General features: G+C 30.9%; 2 protein-coding genes across 3 annotated transcripts; both read right to left on the bottom strand.

Moving 5' to 3' along the window:
* Positions 1-1918: 1918 nt before the first annotated feature.
* Positions 1919-14097, bottom strand: LOC130807565 (WAT1-related protein At3g28050-like). The gene is made up of 7 exons (XM_057672825.1): positions 13719-14097; positions 13482-13547; positions 5374-5487; positions 4720-4969; positions 3361-3519; positions 2629-2777; positions 1919-2268 (listed from the first exon to the last, which is right to left on the bottom strand). The coding sequence occupies exons 1-7, from the start codon at positions 13889-13891 to the stop codon at positions 2100-2102; spliced, it is 1080 nt and encodes a 359-aa protein (XP_057528808.1). The 5' UTR covers positions 13892-14097; the 3' UTR covers positions 1919-2099.
* A 1935-nt stretch (positions 14098-16032) lies between these two features.
* LOC130807563 (WAT1-related protein At3g28050-like) lies at positions 16033-22890 on the bottom strand. Of its 2 annotated transcripts, XM_057672823.1 has the most exons (7): positions 22464-22890; positions 22320-22388; positions 19858-19971; positions 19056-19305; positions 18106-18264; positions 17128-17276; positions 16033-16371 (listed from the first exon to the last, which is right to left on the bottom strand). In XM_057672823.1, exons 1-7 carry the CDS (start codon positions 22634-22636, stop codon positions 16197-16199), a joined length of 1089 nt encoding a protein of 362 aa, XP_057528806.1. In that variant the 5' UTR covers positions 22637-22890; the 3' UTR covers positions 16033-16196. The 2 variants fall into 2 exon arrangements, with proteins under 2 accessions (XP_057528806.1, XP_057528807.1); XM_057672824.1 differs by lacking the exon at positions 18106-18264.
* Between the last annotated feature and the right edge of the window lie 221 nt (positions 22891-23111).

Here is a 23111-nt window from a genome sequence, read left to right as displayed (position 1 = left end):
TGTTTTACTAGCCACCTACAATACAACCCGCTCCCTCGAACTGCCTCAGCGGGAGGTCGCACTCCTAGGACCCTCTCTACGATATCTCGCCAGCTCGATAGCTGGCGGCCAATAGTGGACACGACATGTCCCTCAATGGGAAGCCGTTTGAGTATAGCTACATCTAAGAGAGTGATAATAGCCTCACCCAAAGGAAGGTAGAAGGTGTGCTCTCTTGACGCCAGCGCTCGACTAGAGTCGTGATCATCGCACGATCCACTCTCCCGTATGCGACGAGGCGAAAGTCATACAACCTCTGTCGCTGTATGTAAGAGATGATTCGTGCGTCAATCTCCCACGGAACAGAGTCGAGATGTCTAGTGTATTTAGTGTCTGTGTTGGTGACCTAAGAGCAACGAATATATTATAATCACACGAAATCATTACAACTAAGGCAATTCATTTATAAATATGAGCTTAGCCAACCTGGACATCCCAAAATACACTACTCCTATGATCTGCCTGCATAGTGATCACACTATGACCATGAGGACCTGGAGCTGATGGATCCATCCCAACTATTGTAGAGGAATGTTATTGATTTAGTTTTATAGTGAAGTAGAGAAAGCTTTGTGTTTTTATGAATTGTTAGGGAATTAAAATTCGAAGTTTTGAAGGTTCCATCTCTACGGATAAAGCAAATAATTGGGAAGAACTCTAGTGATCAAAGTTTACTTAATGTTAAAACATAGGTTAACATTGCTTAAATAGTTACTCGAAAGTACCCTAATCAACTATTCACCAGCTACATTCAAATATATTGAATTGCAATATTCACTAGCTACATTCATAAGCTATTCACCAGATCATTCACAACTATTCACCATTCACAATCATAGTTTGTCAAGAAAATTCTTATTGACCATTCACAATCATGGTTTGTCAAGATCACTATTCACATTCATCAGCTACATTCAAGTATATTGAATGTTTATACTAGTGTGATTGTACAGAACATAATGGTTTGTCAAGATCATATTCTCTTAGCTACCATTTCTAACAAATACATATATAACAAATAATATTCACCGTCAACAACGATACATTCAATAACTACACAAATAACAAATAAAACCAACATTTTAGTACCTTAATTAGATAAGGATGAGCTTCAGGAGTATTAATTTGCAAATGTGGTACCCGCATCTAAATAAAAATAAGAAAATTATAATAAACTCTAAAATTCGAAAATCAAGCATAAATCAACTAAAAATTTACCTAAGATCAATCCAACTATGTTTTAGAATACTTTGGATGTTAATTTTTCGTATGTTACAGTTTAGGGTTTGTTAATTTGGGGAAAAATAAGGAAGAAGAAGATTTTTATAAATTTAACCCCGTGCTTGTTCGCTGTTACTAACAACGAACAAAGATTGGAGGTCAAAATTGGTCAAAATCTTTGTTCGTTGTTAGTAATAGCGAACAAAGACTTTGGCTAATTTTGATCTCCAACTTTGTTCGTTGTTACTATCAGCGAATAAGTCTAAGCCTCAAATTTGGAAAAAAAACTATTTATCTTGAGAATTATTTTGAAACTTTAACTATTATTTGATTTTTTAATATTTTTTTGCTTATTCATTTCAAATTTTCTTTCATCAATAGTTACGGAGTTGGGCTAGTTTTAAGATATGGTGTTCTCATGAATAAGCTTGTTAACTAAACAATCCTTGATTCTTTAGAATTTCTAAGGCAAAGAGTCTTATTGGCCGCAATCTCTCTCGATAAGGGTATATACTCTCTTGTTCTATATACACAATAAATGATGCAATTTTTTTTCATCTAAACACATGTATAATTTCATGTTTACAACAAAGAATATATCATACACTATAGTAATTGACAAAAGCGAAGTAAAAATTGACAGTCTTTGAAAGTCCTATTTGATTTAAAAAATTGTGATATTTTTCTTATAACTTTGTATCTTTAAATAATTAACATATACTATATAATTTAATATTAAGACCTTTAATTTGTAGACCCGCTCGAACATGTTGAATATGCATACAGGGTCCTGATGTATGATAAATCTTGAGATAGGTAAAAACTTATACCAAATAATTTTATACACTTTGGATTTGGTTTGGTAAAAGAGGGAGTTTATGAGGAGATGAATCATCATCGGAAGAATATATGAATCTACTTTCATCAACTTCTTTCTTCGATTCTTCTTCTGATTTTCCTTTCATCACCGTGTAAAACCCAATTGCTATGATTGTTCCTCCAATCAAACTACATACAAAAAAACATTTCTCTTTACTTTTTTTTTAAAGACTCAACTTATTATCTGATTTTCTCAATATACCAATAATGGATGGTTGTCTAGAAAAAATAACATTTAATAATAATAATAAGAAGAAAAAATGATATATACAACCTTTCATAAGAAAAAAGATTATATTTTATTTATTAGGTAATTTAAAATTATTATATAAAGTATTAATTATTTAATTTCTAAATTAGATACTTTGAAAAGTTAAAATTATTAATAATAAGCAGAACTTGTTAATTTTTATGTACAGTCCTAAGGACCGTAATGTATATTACCTTAATAGTAATAATAATAATGATAAAAAATTATAATAATTATACCTTCCAAGATGGAGAACATCTCCAAGGAAAGACACTCCCAGAATCACAGCAATTATCATTTGAAGAGGTTTAAACATTGCTACAAACAATGGTCCCTTCTTTCCACAAGCCCATGTTTGGACTGTATTTACCACACCAACTTCCAAAGCCTGGTTAATTTTAATAAAGTCAGTGACATATGAGTTATTTTATGGCATAATAAAGGTTTAAATAAGGGTATGAAAATGTTATGTCAAAATAGAAATATGGTTCCGGCGGGGCAAATCATGTTTAGACTCAACCCTCTGATCCAAGCCCAATAATAACCTGATCCGACCCTTTACATCAAAGCCTAATAATGATCCAAATTATTATTGTCACGATGCATTAAAGACCCATTTAAAAGTAACCCGACTTTTAACCAGTTGGGTCGACCCGACCTATTAAACACTCCTACTCTTGCCATGGTTAAAAGTTAAAACAAACAGCTACTCTTATGAGAGACCATCTCTCAATGAAACGACCTTAAAACAAGAAGTGCACATTGTTATTCTCTCTTTAATTTGTATTAATTGGATTGTTTAGCTTATATTTTCAATGCGTCTCTCGGAAAAACTGTTTCTCATAATAATTTGTATAAGACTAAGTACTATTTTCCAAAGGTAAGATCTTCAGTTCAGTTCTCTCCGAGATTTCCTTTCTCTCACTTTCTAATCCAAGCAAAAAAAATTAAGTTTTGTAATTATTAATTACCCCAAAGAGAAGAGCAATAATCTCAATGCCAAGAGTAGGTGTCCAAACGCTTGTATCTGTTTCTGCCAAAAGGGTAACTGATGCTGCGAATATCGTTTCGAAGAAGAAACTTATGAGTGTGATTAATATCTCTGAATTAAAGTCCCTTGCTATCCATGTCTGCCAAGTTCAAATTCACTTAATATAAGATTGTTTATTCATATGTTCGTTTATCAGTGTATTTGCAGTAACTAGACTAGTCGATTTCTGACATTTTAATGACTTAATTAAGAGCAAACATAATACAAACACTTAATATATATGTACTCTAATAGAAACAAAAATTGAAATATACGAGAGTCTTATAGGTATATATGCAAAAGTAGAATGACTATAAATTCTTTTTTATTGATGCATTTAAAAATAAAATAATTTTAGAGAAACCCTCAAACACAAACCAATTTTTAATAGATGATAATAAAAAGGGTGTTTGACAAATTAGTTTATTAAAGTTATTTTAGCTTATTTTGAGGTAAATAGAGGGTTGAGTGGTCAAACCAACTAATGCAAGTATTTGGTAAACTAGCTGGTTGAAACAACTTATTAATATGAATAAGTTGTTTTTAAACAAGCTGCTCATACCAGTGGGTTTAAAATCAACTGGTCAAACCAGTTAATAAAATCAGTTGGTCAAATCAGCCACTATATCAGCTATCAGCCGTTTGCCAAACAGCCTCATAATAAAATGACAAAATAAACCAATTTTTGTTAGGATGGTTTATCCCACGTCGACAATTAAAAACGGGGTGCATAATAAGTTCCAACCTAATTTAGCATTATTAGGCCGTGATAATTCGTCGCATAATCTCGCCGTGGCCCACTTGTGTAGACACGTGACACTCGTGAGCTCGGGCTCACAAACCCACGGGTTAAGAGCGTTGACTTGCATATACACTTAGTGAGATTCATCCCAAAACCATATGGTATTAGGAAGATTAAATCACCCAATATATATATATATATGTAAGTCCACATCCCACTATTTTATGGATGTGGAATCTTGTTTCACATAACAAGTATTTTCCAACAATTTTTATTAAATAAATCTAATAGGTGAGTTTGTTTAAAAATAAACAATAAAAATACTTTAGGGGTTAGCAAACATTGATTTATTATTAATAATTTTCCAAATAACTTTAAATATATTGAATTTTGTATAGTGATATTAAAAGTACTAAAGGTTTTATAATTAAATGCCTTAAAATCCCAAAATACTTTATGAACATTTTTAACCTTAAATATGACATTGTAGTTAGAGAAACCAGAAGAGTAGGTATAGTTTTATTAATAATTATTAGTATTAGAAAGTGGAAAATGTACCTTGGCAACGTATGAAAGTGACAGAAATATGCAACTAAAAACGAGGAATAAGCCTCCAAATGTCCAATTTGGTTGAATATCACTTTCAATAATAAGAAGAGAAGATAGAGAGGATTCGGTAGGTGAAGCAGGGAAGATAGTAATGGCCATTCCTTGATACAATGTCACTATAAAAGCTCCCCCTATTGAAATTATAGTTCCAACTGATTTCAGTATGCTACTCTCATTTCTTAGGTTCAAAACCTCCATCCTGAATTCGGGCATTTTATAACATATATAAGCATTAAATATATTATATAGTAGTTATAATTATATATATTTCAATACTTTTCGTCCTATAATATACGTAAGCCTCAGTTTATTTTTACTTTTTAAAGATTCGGGAATAAATTTAATTACCCACTAGATCTCAAAAAATAAATTGATTTTCTCAAATGAGGTTCTCTACAGATCATTATGTCTTGTGTGGACTTATTGGTCTACTATTTTAGTGTGGTCCAATCAAAAAATAATAAATACTTTTCAATGATTGTATTTAATTGTATTTTAGTGAAAATACTTACTATTTTTGTATAAGTTGGTTCAACGCGAAAATAGTCTAAAACAAGTCTGCACAAGATTTTTTCATTAGTTTGATACGGTTGATATATATACCTGAAAATGATGCCCATTATGAAAGTAAAGGCAGGGGAAAGATTGTTTGTTGCTGAAGCAAGGGTCGGTGAACTATAACGTATTCCGATGTACAAGAAGATGGAGCAACCTCCGCTGCATAGTATTAGTACATTCAAATACAACTTTAGAACTATATTTTGACATAATAAAAAAAATAGGTTTTTAATTTTTTTTGTTACTATATCTCATCCTTGTATAACAACCCTTCAAAATATTAGTTTTTTTAAAGTATAAATTCCTTTTATTCTGATCAAATTTCTCATTTGTGTTTTTATGCTCTTTACCATTCATTCTTAATTTGTATTTTATTTTTAATTTTTAATTTTTTTTAACTTGTATCTATAATTTATAAGTTAAAATATTATCAAATGAGTTTTTTTTATTAATCTTAATTTTAATTTTACTAATATCAAATTTTTATAATTTAACCAAGTACAATTTTTTTTTAGGCAAGTGTTTAAAATCAATTTGGAATAATCTGGAGTATATAACAAAAAATTATATTTGAGGAGTGATGTAATTTTTTAATAGGCTTCTCAAGAAACAACCATTGGCCTTAGTTTGATTAAAAAATACATTAATTCGAGGAAAATTTGGTGACGACAAATAATATGCTTGTCTTGGGTTCGTGTAAGTCAACAAAACCCATCTTCAACTGGGGCAGGCCAATTCTTTGGTTGTATTTTGTAAGGCCTCGATAAGCTTGGCCCATTATATATTTTTTTTGGGTCCATCTTCTATGAGACTGTCTCACTATGAGACGAGCGCATATAAGTAAGTCCATTTCTCCAAGTAATCACTTTAAAATTATAAGTGATCATTTTAAGGTTATAAGTGATAACTTTCATCACTTTAAAGATAAATATACATTGGGCCAATCCGATTAAAATGGTCTCCCCGTGAGACCGTCTCATATAAGAATTTGTATAAAATTTAATGTTTTATTTATTTTACATTTTTTAAAATTTTAAAGCGTTAAAACAAATAGTTAAAGTAAAACAAAAGCAATGTAAATTAATGTCAACGAGGCTTTTATTCAGGAGTACTGTACGGTTGGCACTTTCCACATATTCAAAATCACCATTGTCAAAAATATAATTATGCAAATATTTAAAGTATCACTTTTATCATTAAAGATAATTAAACACTTAAAAGGGAGTATTTCAAATTCAAAATGAATTTAAAAATTTTTATTTAGCTGCACTATCTAACCTAATTTGAGACGTACATAAATGAAAACTAGTGTGCAAAGATACATTACTCAGATTGATATATTTTTCGTAAAGACAAGAGACACTAGACACGTTCGGATTAGGGGATAAAGGTAATAGTAAAACAAACTCAACTTGAGACCCAAATTACGTCTAAAAATCGACCAATAAAGACTCAAACGACCATAACCATACCTGGTCAAGATCAAATCCATCCAAAATGACTCGAAATGAATCAAATTGTACAGTTGAATTGGTTTAATTGAATTATTCTATTTAATTAAATGTATATCAATTTAAAATTATGTATTTTGATTTAACGTATTTATTTGTTTCAAAGATAAAAAGTCAAATATTGAGCTAGTCTCAAACTAACTTAAGTCTGCTTCAAAATTAACAACATTGTATATTGGTGTTAAATAAAAGTTGACCAAAAAAGGTAGCAACATTAATGAAATTTAAAATAATTTGCCAAGATCGATACGATGTAAAGAACTTTGATGAACAATATAGATTTCAACAAACTTACAAACATTTGAAGGAAATAAAATAATGCAAAAGGAACACAATGATTTAAGGAGGTTCACCCAATAATGACTACGTCCTTCGTAGTGTGTAGTGTCTTGTTTATATTATAACAATTGAGAAATACAAATCTTACAATGAAGTATTACAAATGATGTAAGAGAATGCAAAGACTATGTATTTAGGCTTAGGGGTTTGTGTTTGATGTGTATGGATAAACAAATGAGCTCACTTTTTATAGTTTAATTACATTCAATGAGATTACAGCCTTAATACTGAGAATTAACCACTTTGAAACTGCTCCAAGAAGTTAAAGGGACAAAAACGTCATCCTATGAATCATCAGAAGATCCACTCGACCGAAACAGGGGTTCGCTCGATCGAGCGACCTGGTTGAGCGGGCTACAGACAGCTTCTGGATACATTCTGTTTGTTCGCTTGACCCACCCAGGAGCTCGCTAGTCGAGCGACCTTCAGCTTGCTTTCTGACAGTTTTGCTCGATTAAGCATAGCAGAGCATCTTCAATCAAACATTTACACTTCTTCATTAAGTCCCATAACTCCCATAGTTAAGTCATATAACTTCATGAAATAATCAAGTTCTTAAACTCCATCATAAATCACAAACATTAAGTCACCCATTCAAGTCATCAATAGAATTCCATCCCATGAGTCACATATGAATGCACACATCAATTGTGCACTCAATTCACACCATTAATATCAACAATCTCCACCTTGACTTGAGTTTACCCAAGTCAAAGCATTCATCAATCCACTTCATCTTACAAGAATATAAACAAGCATAAAACAACATACACACCTCACATGCCCAAAGGGAATCATTTCAAGCAAGGAGCTAAACCAACCAAGTCAACACACAAATCAAACTTGGTTGTAGGTAATGGCATGTCGGCCGGGTTATCTTTAGTATCATTCTGCTTCAAAATCACCCTTTTGTGCTCAACTTCATCCTTGATGAAATTATACTTGATATTAATGTGTTTGGACCTTCTATGCAATGTATTTTGATTCCTAGCCAAGTGAATTGCACTTTGACTATCACAATGCACACTTACCGAACACACCTTGTTGCACATCTCACCAACTAGACCTTTGAGCCACTTTGCTTCTTTGAATGACTCGGCAACGGCTATGTACTCCGCTTCGGTTGTTGAAAGGGCAACCTCATCTTGAAGTGATGATTGCCAACTCACTGCCGAACCACCAAATGTGAACACTAACCCACTTGTGGATTTTCTATTATCAAAATCACCTCCATAGTCCGAGTCACAAAACCCGGTTAGCTTGCTTGAATCCATTTGCTCTTCTTCTGCCTTTGTTTGTGGACACAATCTCTTGGACAATTTAAAATGAGAGGCAAGAGGAGTAGACACACCTTTAGCATCTTTCATGGAGAACCGTTGCACAATTTTCTCAATATACTTGGTTTGGCTAAGGTATACGACACCCTTAGCCCGGTCTCTCAAAATCTCCATTCCAAGAATCTTCTTGACTTCACCAAGATCCTTCATATCAAACTCACTTGAAAGCAACTCTTTCAAGTTCTCCACCTCAAACAAAGAATTACATGCTACTAGCATATCATCAACATATAAGAGCAAATACAACAAAGAACCATTCTCAAGTTTCTTAAGATGAACACAACTATGATAAGAACTTCTAATAAAATCATATGAAATCATGAAAGAATTGAACCTCTTGTACCATTTCCTTGGCGATTGCTTCAACCCATACAATGATCTTTTCAATCTACACACATGACCTTCCTTACCAGCTACTTCAAAACCTTTCGGTTGCTTCATAAAAATTTCTTCTTCAAGCTCACCGTGAAGAAACGCCATTTTCACATCCAATTGATGCAACTCCAGATCCTCCATCGCCACCAAAGCTACAAGTGCCCTTATAGAAGAGTGTTTCACGACCGGTGAAAATACCTCATGAAAATCGAAACCTTCAATTTGAGAGTATCCCTTTGCTACTACCCTTGCTTTGTAGATGGGAGGAACACCACTAAAAGGACCCTCCTTCCTCTTGAATATCCACTTGCACCTAATAATTTTCTTTTTCTTTGGTGCTTCAACGATATCCCAAGTTTCGTTCTTTGCAAGTGATTCCATCTCGTGCTTCATGGCTATCAACCATTTGCTTGAGTCATTTGAGGCCATAGTCTCCTTGTACGTACTTGGTTCATGCAACCCTTTAACTTTGCTAGCAATGTTGAGAGTATATGCAACATAATCACACTCTTCAATGTACCTCCTTAGAGCTACGATCTTCCTCTTTTGCCTTATTGTGGACAAAGGAGAAGATCTTTGTTGAACATCATCATTCTTATCTTCATCAATATTAAGAGGTTGGACCTCCTCTTGTGCATCAACAGGATCAATCACAACATCATTTACAACATTTTTATTGGGCCTTTCTACACAAGAGACTAGCATGCTATTTTCATCAAATACATCTGTTGAGGTGATTATTGTTTTAGACTCATTACACCACATCCTATACCCCTTTATACCTACTCCATATCCCACAAAAATGCATTTTCTGGCCCTAGATCTAACATTCCATCATTTATATCCTATATCCCAATTTTGCTTGGTTTAGCATATACTGAGCCCTCTCCAACAACGTTTTATTCATCCTCTCCGCAACACCATTTCGTTGAGGACGCCCTGCACAAGTTTTATGTCTCACAATACCTTCACTTGCACAATATTGAAGAAATTTATTATCAACAAATTCAAGACCATTATCGATTCTCAAGGTCTTGATGCTCCTACCTGTCTTTTTCTCAATCATTTTCTTCCATTCCAAGAAAACATCAAAAACTTCATTTTTATGTTTTATGAAGTAACACCAAACTTTTCTTGAGAAATCATCACTGAAGGTCAACAAGTAATTACAATCACTAAGGGAGGACTTTCTTGAAGGCCCCCACAAATCGAAATGAATATTGTCTAGTATTCCCTTAGTGTTGTGTATGGCGAGTTTAAAACTAACCCTCTTGTGTTTCACATAAACACATTGTTCACAAAACCCAAGGTTCCTGAACGTTTTGCTATCAAATAAATCTTGTTTAGAAAGTTCATACATACCTTTTTCTCCCATGTGACCAAGTCTCAAGTGTCAAAGTTTTGTTTCTTGATCGGACATTGTGTTTGTGGAAACATTTGCCGAGTCGGAGATAGTTGAACCTTCAAGAGCATACAAACTCCTATTCATCTTCCTCTTTCATCACCACAAGTGACCCTCTAGCAATCTTCATAGCTCCACCTTCACAAGTGATTCTACACCCGATCTTATCAAGAGTACCCAAAGATATGAGATTCTTTTTCAACCCCGTAACATACCTCACATACGTCAAGGTTCTCACCATTCCATCAAACATTCTCATTTTCACACTCCAAACTCCAACCACCTTACAAGTAGTATTTTTTTCATGGTCATATTTTCCCTATCAACATTTTCAAATGCTTGGAAGAAAGTTTTGTTGGGATTCATGTGGAATGTGCACCCCGAGTCAAGAATCCTTTCATCACCATCTTTGTACCCATGTGTGGTTACTAGAACACAACCATCATCACTATCATTCACGTAACTAGTCTTGACATTACTAGTTGTGTCCCTAGCCCCATCATCACTAGCATTTTTTTTTATTTCCAACATTCCTTCTTGATGTGGTCTTTAAGCTTACAATAGTTGCAAGTCTTATTTTTGTTAGGCCCCCGTGACTTCGACCTCCCTTTACCCTTGTTTATACCCCCACTAGTGGAACCTTTCTCTTGCGTCTTCCCTCTCACAAACAATCCATCACCCGAGCCACCTTGTGATTTTTGTGACAATTGTGTATCAATGAGATCCCGTTGTGTCAAGGAATTTTTCACATCATCACTACTCAAGTTTTCTCTACCATAAAGTACAGTTTCTCTAAAATTTTTGTAAGATGGAGATAAAGAACATAAGAGGTAAATATCCAAGTCTTCATCATCAAACTTGACTTCAATATTTTGTAAATCCATAACAATGGAATAAAACTCATCTAAGTGTGGTTTTAAAGGTTTACCTTCCTCCAAGCGTAGATCTTAGAGTCTACTCTTTAATAGTATCTTATTGGTAACACTCTTGGCCATGTAGAGTGATTCCAATTACATTCAATGAGATTACAGCCTTAATACTAAGAATTAACCACTTTTGAAACTGCTTCAAGAAGTTAAAGGGACGAAAACAACATCCTATAAATCGTCAGAAGATCAGCTTGACCGGAATAGGGGTTCGCTCGATCGAGCGACCTGGGTGGAGCGGGCTACAGGCAGCTTCTGGATACATTTTGATTGTTCACTCGACCCCACCCAAGAGCTCGCTGGTCGAGCGACCTTCAGTGTGCTTTCTAACAATTTTGCTCGACTAAGCATAGTAGAGCATCTTCAATCAAACATTTAACTTTGATATAATGAGCACACTAGGGCCTAAAGTTTCTAACTTTATCCCTCAAAACACCCAAGACCTTTGGTAGGGGTGTTCTATGCAAACAAACAAACAGACACTTCAATAACTAGCAACGAAGAACAATAAAAAAGAAAGCAATAAACAAAGACACAAGATTTACGAGGTTCACCCCAATATGGGCTACGTCCTCGGTGGTGGTTAGCTTGTTTGTATTATGTGAAGAATCAATGGAGTTCTCAAGAACTCTTACAATGGAGTAATACACTTGGAGAAGAAGAAAAGAGAAAGAGAGGGTTTATGTTTGGCTAGGGTTTTGAATCACTTATGGAGTGAGTGTAGAGACTCCTATTTATACTAGAAGTCATTTACAAATGATTGGGAGAAGGCCCAAAATAAAACATTCCCGTATAAGCTTATCGCGCAAGAAACAAAGTGTGCTGCTGGGCCTCGCTTGACCGGTCGAGCAAAATGGGGTCCTAGTCGAGCGGATCAATTCTTGGTCGAGCAGAGGATTAGAACAACTACTGACTTGGTCGAGCTTGTCCACTCGATCGAGCAGAAGTGTATACCAGTCGAGCAGCTCCTAAACACCTCTCGACATCATCATACACATAACCACACACATCCACACACCATCACACATCATCATATTCCATTGGTGCACTCAAAGTCACACCAAAACTCCAACAAACTTCTTCACTCCTATAACTATCATAGTTAAGTCATATAACTTCATGAAATAATCAAGCTTTTAAACTCCATCATAAATCACAAACATTAAGTCACCCATTCAAGTCATCCATAGAATTTCATCCTATAAGTCGCATATAAATGCACACATTAATTGTACACTCAAGTCACACCATTAATCTCAACAAAATTCCTTTTGGAACACTTCTGCATCAGATAAGATCGTAACTAGATAATTAGAAAAAGAACCTTCCCATCACAATTCTTTTTAATTTGATGAGGTTATCATACCAATATTTTTGAATTATGTCGCACTTAATTGCTCATCATCTAAGAAGACCAATTATAAATCAATATTCAAGAACGATGGTTTAGGCCGGTGTATTTCGCTTTACTCTTGTAAGGGAAGTTTAACTTTTACCTCATAGAGGAATAATTTAATTTTTTCTCTCCCTATATGTAAAAATTCTATACTCTACCTCAAATTATAAATAAACAAATAATCAGTGTTAATTCAACTACAATTATCCCATTTAAAAAATAAACAAATACAACCGGCTTTTATAATAATTTGAGCTGACTCAATTAAAATCGTCTTACATTGACATAACACAATAGAAAATGAGTGATTAGTGATAAGTTTTTACATCAAAATTTCATACCACTAAATTTAACGCATAGAAGTAAAAAATCAACAAGAATGGGCTTAGACTTCTACTAATTTTTTCTAGGTTTACTAATTTCATATATCTTAAAGATTGTATATGATTATTATTATATTCGATGTATTCCGCTCATAGATTTTTTTAAGGTTAATAAACATAAGATGTTTAAAATAAATTTATTAAACTTAATTTTCCAATTGACGTAAATGTTCTAACTTAATTATCCATCTATTCAGCTTATGTGTCCCATTTCCTTTTATGGTCAAGTAATTTTAATTGTCCCATTTCTATTTTTAGTATGGGTTTTTAACTTTTATGCCCTTAGTAGCTTTATTCTATTTTCAATTATATCATCAATTACCCATACTAATTTTCCTCCCTTACATTAAAAACCCATAATACTACTCTTTTTTCTACCTTAGGGTCCCACTTGAGACTCTCCTTAAAATCCGTAAAATGTAAAATGAGACTCTTAAGGTGAATAGTGATTATATGTAAGGAGGAACCGAGGAAAGTATATTACCAGAGAACTCCAAGCAGACAAAGCCTTAGTATAATACCAATACTTATGGGTGGAGCTGGGTTTTTCCTGTTGAAAATCATGGTGTATTGCAACATCGTGATTAATATTAATCAAAACCGATTTAAAATAATTATATTTATAACAAAATTAAAAAATATAGAATCAACAATTAAGTCTTATTTTAGTTAGAGAACAAATAATAATAATAAAAAATAAACTTAAAATTGTAATTATTACCTGTGGAAAAGAAAAGCAATGGGAATAAGGAATAAAAAAGCAACGCCATGAGTGTAAGTAGTGAAGATATAGTTGCTTAATCCCTTCGCCATGGCTGCTTTGCCCAATGTATTGGAACTTACATTCATTATCTCCATTGCTAACAGCAATAATCCTACTTTTATTTCCCACATTTTTCAATAAAAATATTTTAAATTCTTTTTTTTTTTTTTTTTTGTCTTTTGGGAGATTATATGAAGTATTTGTGTTTGTGTACTCTCACAAGGAAGTGACTTGCTCCTAATAATAGCTTTCTGAAGTGCTATAAAAGTCTTTGGGACTAGTCTTTGTTTATCTTTATTGACATTTATTTTTTATTTTGAATATTATATATGTAGTTTAAGTACAACTGTACAAGTATAACTCTACATGTTTGGTTGAGATATTATATTGTACATAGCATCCGCTTACTGAGTTTAAATCTAATACACCTCTTATTTGTAATAAATATTTAAAGTCACATATACATATGATTTTGTGTTGTATCTACCTTTTTGGTTAAATCTAATATGTTTACAAGTTTAAATCTAATTCGCTATAGAATATGCAATATATCATCATCAAAATACCAATGTATCCAAACCATAGAAAATTATAGTCATGGTCTGGGGAGGGAAGGACAACGAAAACTTATATCCATAAAGGAGAGCACGATTAAAGAGTTCATCGACTCGAGAAAAAATAAGAGAGGTTTTTGCAACGTTTAGGGTCAAGAAAGAATATGTAATATATGATAAGGTTAAACTTTAAGTTGAATTACTTAATGGGTAGAGAAATATATTTTATAGTCTATCAAAATTAGGCCCCTAAAAAATGTTATAATATTTGAATATATAAATTCTTTATCATTTTTCTATTTTACAGGTTACTTCAAAAAAAATTCAGATGCATCATTGTTTCATTTATTTAAATTTGAATTTGAAAATAATAAAGCATGAGAGGTTGTGTATCATTATCCATGACTGCTTTTATTGCCAAATTCTGGAGCAATTTGATAGTAACTCTATAATTTCTTTGTTGGGCACTACTTGTGCTTCTATCAAAATTTGTCCACTTTTCCATTAATGAATAAATTGACAATAACATGTACGTCAAGGGCCCAAAATATACTAATTAAAAGGATTTCAATTTGTTTTAAAAAGAGATAAAAGGTTTTCGAAAATGTTGTCTATACTTCTTTCGTAATTTAAATGCTACAAATGATTTTAGATCTTTTTCTTTAAGTTATGTTTAATTTTTTTTTTCTCAAATTTAAATAGAACTGAAAATAAAACTAAATTTCACTCAATTATATAAATAGCACAATACATAATTAAATTGAATTAAATTAAGTGTATTATAAAAAAAATTTATCCTATTAAAAAAATCGAACCATTAAAAAGAAATGATTAAACTTAGTTTACGAAAATAAATACCAATGTATAATATAATTGTTTGCCGTTTCCATCACTATACGTTAGCAAACAGAGTTTGATTGGTCCACCTGAAATTTCATTGTAGATTTTTAATTTAATATCAATTTATTTGTATGCACGAGCGATATTATTGAATATTGTATGGACTTTTGGCACCACTTCCTCCATGATATTTCCAAAGACTTATCATCATATATGAAAGGTCTATTCCAAGATTTTTTTTTTTTTGAAACAAAATCACTTCCCACTCCTAAAAGAAACATTTTTACTATTTTTTTAATATGGACATATTTTTAAGCAACTAAATAAAATAGCTCTTAAAAAACAATTTGAAGATTTTTAAAAATACTTTAAGACTAAAAATATTATACTACTAAAAGAATAATAGATGAACATTGAGAAAGATGAGTAGATGATTACGTATATTTCTCTATAAATAGAAACATGTAACGTATATAAAGGCCATAAAGGATATCCATTCATGTCATCTTATTATTCAGTCATACTCATAAGAAAGTGCAAATCTCTTTGCTTGGTTTTTTTGATTTCTTAATTCAACATAAGATCTTGTAGATTATACTTTGTACTTAGAGTCTAATAATATATTTATTCAATCGTATCCTTAATATTACATTTTTAATTGGTATAACTTAACTATATTTTAAATTTTATATTAAAAATAAAATATAAATTTAAAGTGATTACATTGATTATGAAAGAGCAAACAAGAAACTTCAAAAGAAAGGGAAAGAGCCATAATTTTTTTGTGCATAGTGACTACAAAATTACAAATATAATTAATATACTAAGTGCCCACATCATTTTCAGTTTGACATTACATAAATATTGCACATAAAAAGTTTGCAATATCGTTTTTGTAAAACTATAGAGATAATGGCCAAAGGGTCCATTACAACTTTAGTAATAAAATATGAGCATTTGCCACTATGATATTTCTAGTCTCTAGATAACTTTTTTTTTTTTTTTTTTTTTAATTTATAATGACAATTAGAGAACGTACATTTTATACATGAATATTGTTTTTATTCAAGAGAAGAGGGACTTTATGAGGAGATGTATTTTCTACTGAGCTACAATTCAATGTTGTTTCATCAATAATAACTTTCGACGATTCTTCATCTGCTTTTCCCTTCATCACCGTGTAAAATCCAAACGCAATTACTGTGCCTCCAATTACACTACATAACAATTATAAACATTAATTATTCTAATTAATTACTCCCTCCGTTTTTATATATTCTTCTGAAATAGAATTTATGAATTTAAATGTCACACTTTGATTACGATTTCTCATTAATCTATAAGAAAAAGCATATTCATGTAAAATCTAGTTAGATTCGTCTTAAAATATACTTTCTAAATATTAACTTTTTAAAATTTTTTAAAAAACTCACAATTAAAATTATTTAATTTTAATGTTTGCATTAAAATCTGCAAAAAAGTCAATAAGAAGAAAATTCAAAAACTAAACAATTATATATGTGCTAATGCCTAATATAATTAAAGAGTTATAGACATGAAAAATATACTATAAAACAAATGATCAATAGTATTGCAATGTAATTAAAAAATATGATGAATTAACCCATTTCAACTTTTTGGAGGAGCAACTTAAAAGCAAGTCTCCTCAAAAAATTTTAGAAAAATAAACAACTTAAAAGCAAGTCTCCTCAAAAAATTTTAGAAAAATAAACTTAAAAGCAAGTCTCCTCAAAAAATTTTAGAAAAATAAACCAACTTAAAAGCAAGTCTCCTCAAATAAATTTTAGAAAAATAAACTTATAAAATTAAATATTTTGGAAATACTTTGATAAGGAATTGTGTAATATGGCGTTTAGTATATATGAATGAAAGTTGAGTGGATTCAGCACCAATAAGAAGATGAGTATAATCTAGAATGATATAAACTTAATAAATAAAAGAGTAGTAAATACCTTCCAAGATGGAGAACATCACCAAGGAAAGAAACCCCTAGAATTGCTGCAATTATCATTTGAAGTGGCTTAAACATTGCTACAAATAACGGCCCCTTCTTTCCGCATGCCCATGTTTGGACTACATTTACCATTCCAACGTCAAGAGCCTGGTAACAAATAAAATAGCCTTAGGAATATATGTAAAAAAAAAAATTTAAAAATATTAATTACATAATTACTCTCACTATGTAAAGTAATGAAAATTTTTCAATATAATAAGTACTATTTTAATTGATATAGTTAAAGTTAATACATAAAATTTAGTGAAATAAATTCAATATCTTGAATTTTTGAAAAATAATACTCCCTCCTATTCACCTTAGGAGTCTCGTTTGACTTTTCACGGATTTTAAGGAAAGTTAAAAGTGGGACTTTAAGGGTAGGAAAAAGAGTGGTATTATGAGTTTATAATGTAAGGGAGGAAAATTAGTATGAGTAATGGAGGGTATAATTGAAAATAGGATAAAACTACTAAAGACATAAAAGTCAAAAACCCATACCAAAAATAAAAATGGGACAATTAAGGTGACTTGACCATAAAAGGAAATGAGACATATAAGCTGAATAGGAGGGAGTAATAATTTCTAGTGTAGATGACTCTCAATGAACCAACACAACCTAAAACTTAAGCCTTAAGCTGATGATTGAGACTCAGGATATGTTATATACTCTAGCATGCTCTCTCATACGAAAGCCTTTGGGTTAGAAGAACAACACAAGCTCTTCTTATACTTGGCGCGAAATATTCCACATTGAAATGAGGGGTTGATGAAATTCGTATCCATGACCTTCCGTCACGTAGGCTCTAATACCATGTTAAAGAATCAACGCAACAAAAAGCTAAGCTAATGATTATATTAAGTCCCCAAAATATATTATATACTCTAACAATTACTACATATATCATTCGAGGATAAAAAAAAAAAAATTAATTACCCCATAAAGAAGAGCAATCCAGTGGATACCAAGTGTAGGGGTCCAAACACTTGTATCATTCTCAAGAAGTAGGGTAACTAATGCAGCCACTATTGTTTCGAAGAGGCAGCTAAACAATGTTATCAGTATTTCTGAATGGAAGTCCCTTGCTATCCAAGTCTGTTAAATTTAGTTTTAAAGCCGATGATCAATTCATCAATAAAAAAAGTTATTACATATTTAGTAAAAATAATATTGAAGTATGTGAGTGTGAGAAATTAACTAGGGATTTTTCAAAAACATTTAATCCCCAAGAAAAATAATTTCCTCCTTACACAAAAAAATAAAAAATAAATCCCCGAGTACCGTCTACTTACGTAAATATCTGTTTGTATCTATAAAGAAAAGGCAATTTAAAATTCACATTAAATTTTAGTGTTTATATCACTTAAAACTCCACCCAATCTGATCTAATGTACAATTATTTATAATAAGCGAACTAGTGTCTTATATATTTTTACAAAAATAGTACTCCCTCTAATTCTTTTAAATTGTCCTATTTAATTTTGACACACCATTCAATATATTAATGCTTCTAAATATCTTTAATTGTGCATAGTTAAAACTTATAAAAATTTAATATTAATGATATTTACATTGAAAGAATCAAACAAAATCCCACTTAACTATATATTATTGTCTAGATTAAGAATAAAATATAAATTAAAAGTAATTGATGAATATTATTAAAAAACTAAATGAGATAACTAATCGAAAGGCGTATAAAAAATTGAAAATAGTTATTTTTAATGGATGTGGGATTCACAAGTCTCTTGTGTACTACACAACTTATGGTCCCACTTACACTTATTCAATGTGGAACAAAGCCACTCCTTATGTGACTCATCAAGCACATTATACATTTAAAAAGGTTTTTTTTTATTTTTTGAAGCATAGTAATTAAAACTTACCTTGGCAACATACATGAATGATAGGAATAAGCTACTAATGAAAAGAAGAAACCCTCCAAGCACCCAATTTGGTTGAGTTTCATTATCGTCACCAAGAAGAGAGTTAAGAGAAGATGGGTTATGTGAAGGAGAGAATATTATAATGGGCATCCCTTGATACAATGTCACTATGAATGCTCCTGCTATTGATATTATGGTTCCCAATGCTTTGAGTACACTACTTTGACTTTTCAAATTCAAGATTTCCATCCTACATGTGTATTTTCATAATGTAATTAGCTAACTAAAAACGTATAATTAGATGCACAACACTAAAATTATTTATTTATTTTGATATATTATGTGTGAAAAATCATTTCCTAAGGGGCTTTGTATTTTTTATTTAGTATTTGCCTAAAAAGGTAGACGAAACAAATATATATGAGCAACTCGTAGAAAGTAGAAATTTAAAGGAAATTAAATAAGAGGCAAATAATAAGTGATTCCTAAATGACACAAGTAAATATGTATAGATCTATATGGTTTCTTAAGAATGTGGTAACAATATTAACATGATGATAGATATATATTATAATAGAGAATACAATAACCTAAAAAGGAATATGAGAGCCACGCAAATCATGAGATATATTTATTTGTTCTATTAAATTTGCTACTAAATATTTATTACTTTTATTAGCAATCTCAAAAAAATAGAAAAATTATCATACTTTTTTATTAATTTTAGTAGCAATCTCAAAGAAAAAAAAAAAAAAGCTAAGCAACTAAGCAAGTACTTATTACACTCCTAATGTTGGTTTACCTGAAAATGATGCCCATTATGAAGGTGAAAGCAGGGGAAAGATTATTCATTGCTGATGCGAGAGTTGGTGAGCTATAACGTATTCCCAGATACAAGAAGATTGAGCAACCACAACTAGTGCAACATCACATTCAAACTAACTTATTAGAACTATACAATTAATTACTGACAATAAAATATACAATTTCAAAATAATAATAATAATAATAATAATAAAAAATCAATAAGTCCTAATTTGATGACATATTGCTTATTAAATTTAGTGTCAATGAACAACATTTATTGATCAATTTTTAAATATACTATCATATTCCAGAATGTAAGAGTCCTCTCTATGGGACGTATAAATATCATGTATGGCTGTCCTTTTCTTGAAAAAAAAGAAACAAAAAACAAAAGCAGTGAGTAAAATGAGTCTTTATAGTACTGTTTTGCTATATTGAGGTGAGAAATATGCATCGGTAAACGACTTCAGAGCGAGCATAACTGTATTGGGTAATTTATTCAAATTGCTATATAAAGAAAAACACATATTTTTATATGATAGAAATTATTTTACTAATTAAGTAGTATTTTTTTACGGGAAAGTAATATTTAATTTTTCAAATATAAGTTATTTAACCCCGCTTAAAAACTCAAAATATAGAAATAAAAGTTTTAGATATTTGTTTATCTTCTTATGAATTTAACTATTTGACCTTATTAAATTATAATTACATTTTAACCAAACATGCTTTGTAGGTCCGCAACTAAGTATTGTTAACGATATATACTCCCTAGCTCCACTTTAAAAAATGACTTTTCATTTACCATATATAATAATTATATGATTTAATAAAAAATTAAAAAAAGTTTGTGAAAGATACACTATTACATAATAAATATAATACGACAATATATATAATATAAATATATTTATATTTATATAACTATAAAAAGATAGTAGGAAGTTGAAGATATTATATCTGTCAATTACAAAATATCTTATATATGATAAGAAAGGCTAAAACAATACGACATTTTGATGTTAACATTAAGCAATATAATACTCAATTTTATCCCACTCACCTAAAACAGAAAATAAAATTACCAAAAAAAAGTGTTATGCATACTTTGGAGTTGGACTTTAATGGATTGGTTGAGAAGTTAGAAAGTATGTTGAAGAAGGCGACCTTAGTGGCAAATTCAGTTCCATGATGTGGGTTTTTTTAAAAATCTTATTAAATTGGTACCGTGTAACGTATGACAATTAAATTAATTCAGCGGATAAGAATTTACTTCACTCCATTAGTATACTAACTCATGATAATGAATAAGTATCTAGTATAGCTGTATAGGAGTGCATTTAAAATATAAGTATCTTCAAATCTTTTTTAATTATATAAAACAAATTATGAAATTTCATACTCCCTCTATTTCTATGGATTTGTGACATTAATTTCTTACTAATTATGATTTTAAGGCGCACTAGTGAACAGTGACTAGACACAAAATCATATAATAATTAGTTATTTTTTTGAGAGGCCGTCTTTTTTAGAGACTAGAGTAATTCAAGTGCAGATCATTAAAGGTTAATGCCTAATTATCGTATTCTTAGTGTCTACTTATATTATCCTTAATGCTTACTTACCGTATTTTTAATGTCTACTTTTAATATCTTAAATGTCTACTTACATCATTTTTAATGCCTACTTATAATATTTTATAAAATATATATAATGAACCGATCCAAATAGAATTAGTCTCTCTAAGAGACCATCTCTCACAAAAATTTGTCAATAATATATACGTCCCGGAATAAAACATGATCTGGATAAGATTGCTTTACTTTTAAAATATCTCTTGAAAAGTAAGCTCGTAGTTAATTGAGTTGGATTGTACATTTGACTTGTTCTTATTAGCTTTGGGATTCAAAATCATTAATAATTTGCTTCAATTGAACATAAGATCAGATGTATTTTACTTTTAAATAAATTTTTTTATTACAAGGTAGTCCTAGAATAGAATAATAATTCTTTTATGAATTTAGTACATACAGAAAATACTAAAAATAGACTGCACAAACTTAAATTTAGAGAATTAAAGTCTAATTAAATGGAGTGAAAAGTAAGGTGTGAACTTGTGCACCAAGTATTAAAGAAGGGTATATATTAAAATTATTATAAATTAAGTTCTTTTAAACTTATGAAAGAGTGAACGGTAAATAAAAATTTAAACTATGATATTTCTTGAAAAGTAGTTTTTTCAATTTTAAGCTCAATGATGATCATAAACATCGAAATTTTGAAAAGAACATAAATAATAAATAATGTATATGTGTCTGGATCAGGATCAGGATCAGGATCAGGATCAGGATCAGGATCATGATCAGGATCAGGATCCTAAACTGGAAGCTCTAATCCAATAAAATCAAAGTTATATAGAGCTGTAACAGAGAGAGGAAGAGAAAGATATAATCATACCAGAGAACACCAAGTAAAAATAGGCGAAACATTACAGAAACACCAATGGGTTGAGATAATGGAGTATTTCTGTCAAAATTAATAAATTAAATAAGTTGATTAAATGATTTAAAATACAAAATTAATAAAAAAAAAAAAAAAAACCTGTGGTAAAGGTATGCGAGAGGAATAAGGAAGAAGACAGCTATGCCATGAGTGTAAGTAGTGAATATATAATTGCTTAATCCTTTAGCCATGGCTGCTTTGCCTAATGTGTTGTTACTTACATCCATTAATTCCATCATTAACAGTATTAATCCTAACTGTATTTCCCACATTTTTACTTTTTTTTTTCTCTCTCTCTCTCTCTTTCAAGCTTTCTCTTTCTAAAGTAAATTTATTTATCGATATAGTGTGATAATTGATGAAGGAAAGTGGGATGAATGGCCCATCAATCTCTTTGTGACTACATGCTGCTTTTTTTAAAGGTACACACAATACCGTGTATTTTGGCCATAGAGTTAGGGGGAGGGAAGGAGAAAGAAAGGAGGAAAGGGTGTGAGATGTAAGTGGTAAGAATTCAATATAAGACTCACCATAATCAAGGTGGAAAAGTAAACCAACTTATTTAGCTTAAGTCCTTTTTTCTACTTTTTTCAAATCAAGTCAATTTGTATTAATAATTTAAATCAATTAAGTTATAACCCATTAATTTTCATCTTAATTTTACTCTAATTTTTGAACACTAATCTTTTTATAGAGACCGTCTCATCATGAGATGGTCTCAATTGGATCAGCCCAAACTCTTTAGAA

The sequence above is a fragment of the Amaranthus tricolor genome, chromosome 3 (assembly GCF_026212465.1).
Source record: "Amaranthus tricolor cultivar Red isolate AtriRed21 chromosome 3, ASM2621246v1, whole genome shotgun sequence".
Classification (NCBI taxonomy): Eukaryota; Viridiplantae; Streptophyta; class Magnoliopsida; order Caryophyllales; family Amaranthaceae; genus Amaranthus; species Amaranthus tricolor.
This window is presented reverse-complemented; position numbering and strand designations above follow the sequence as displayed.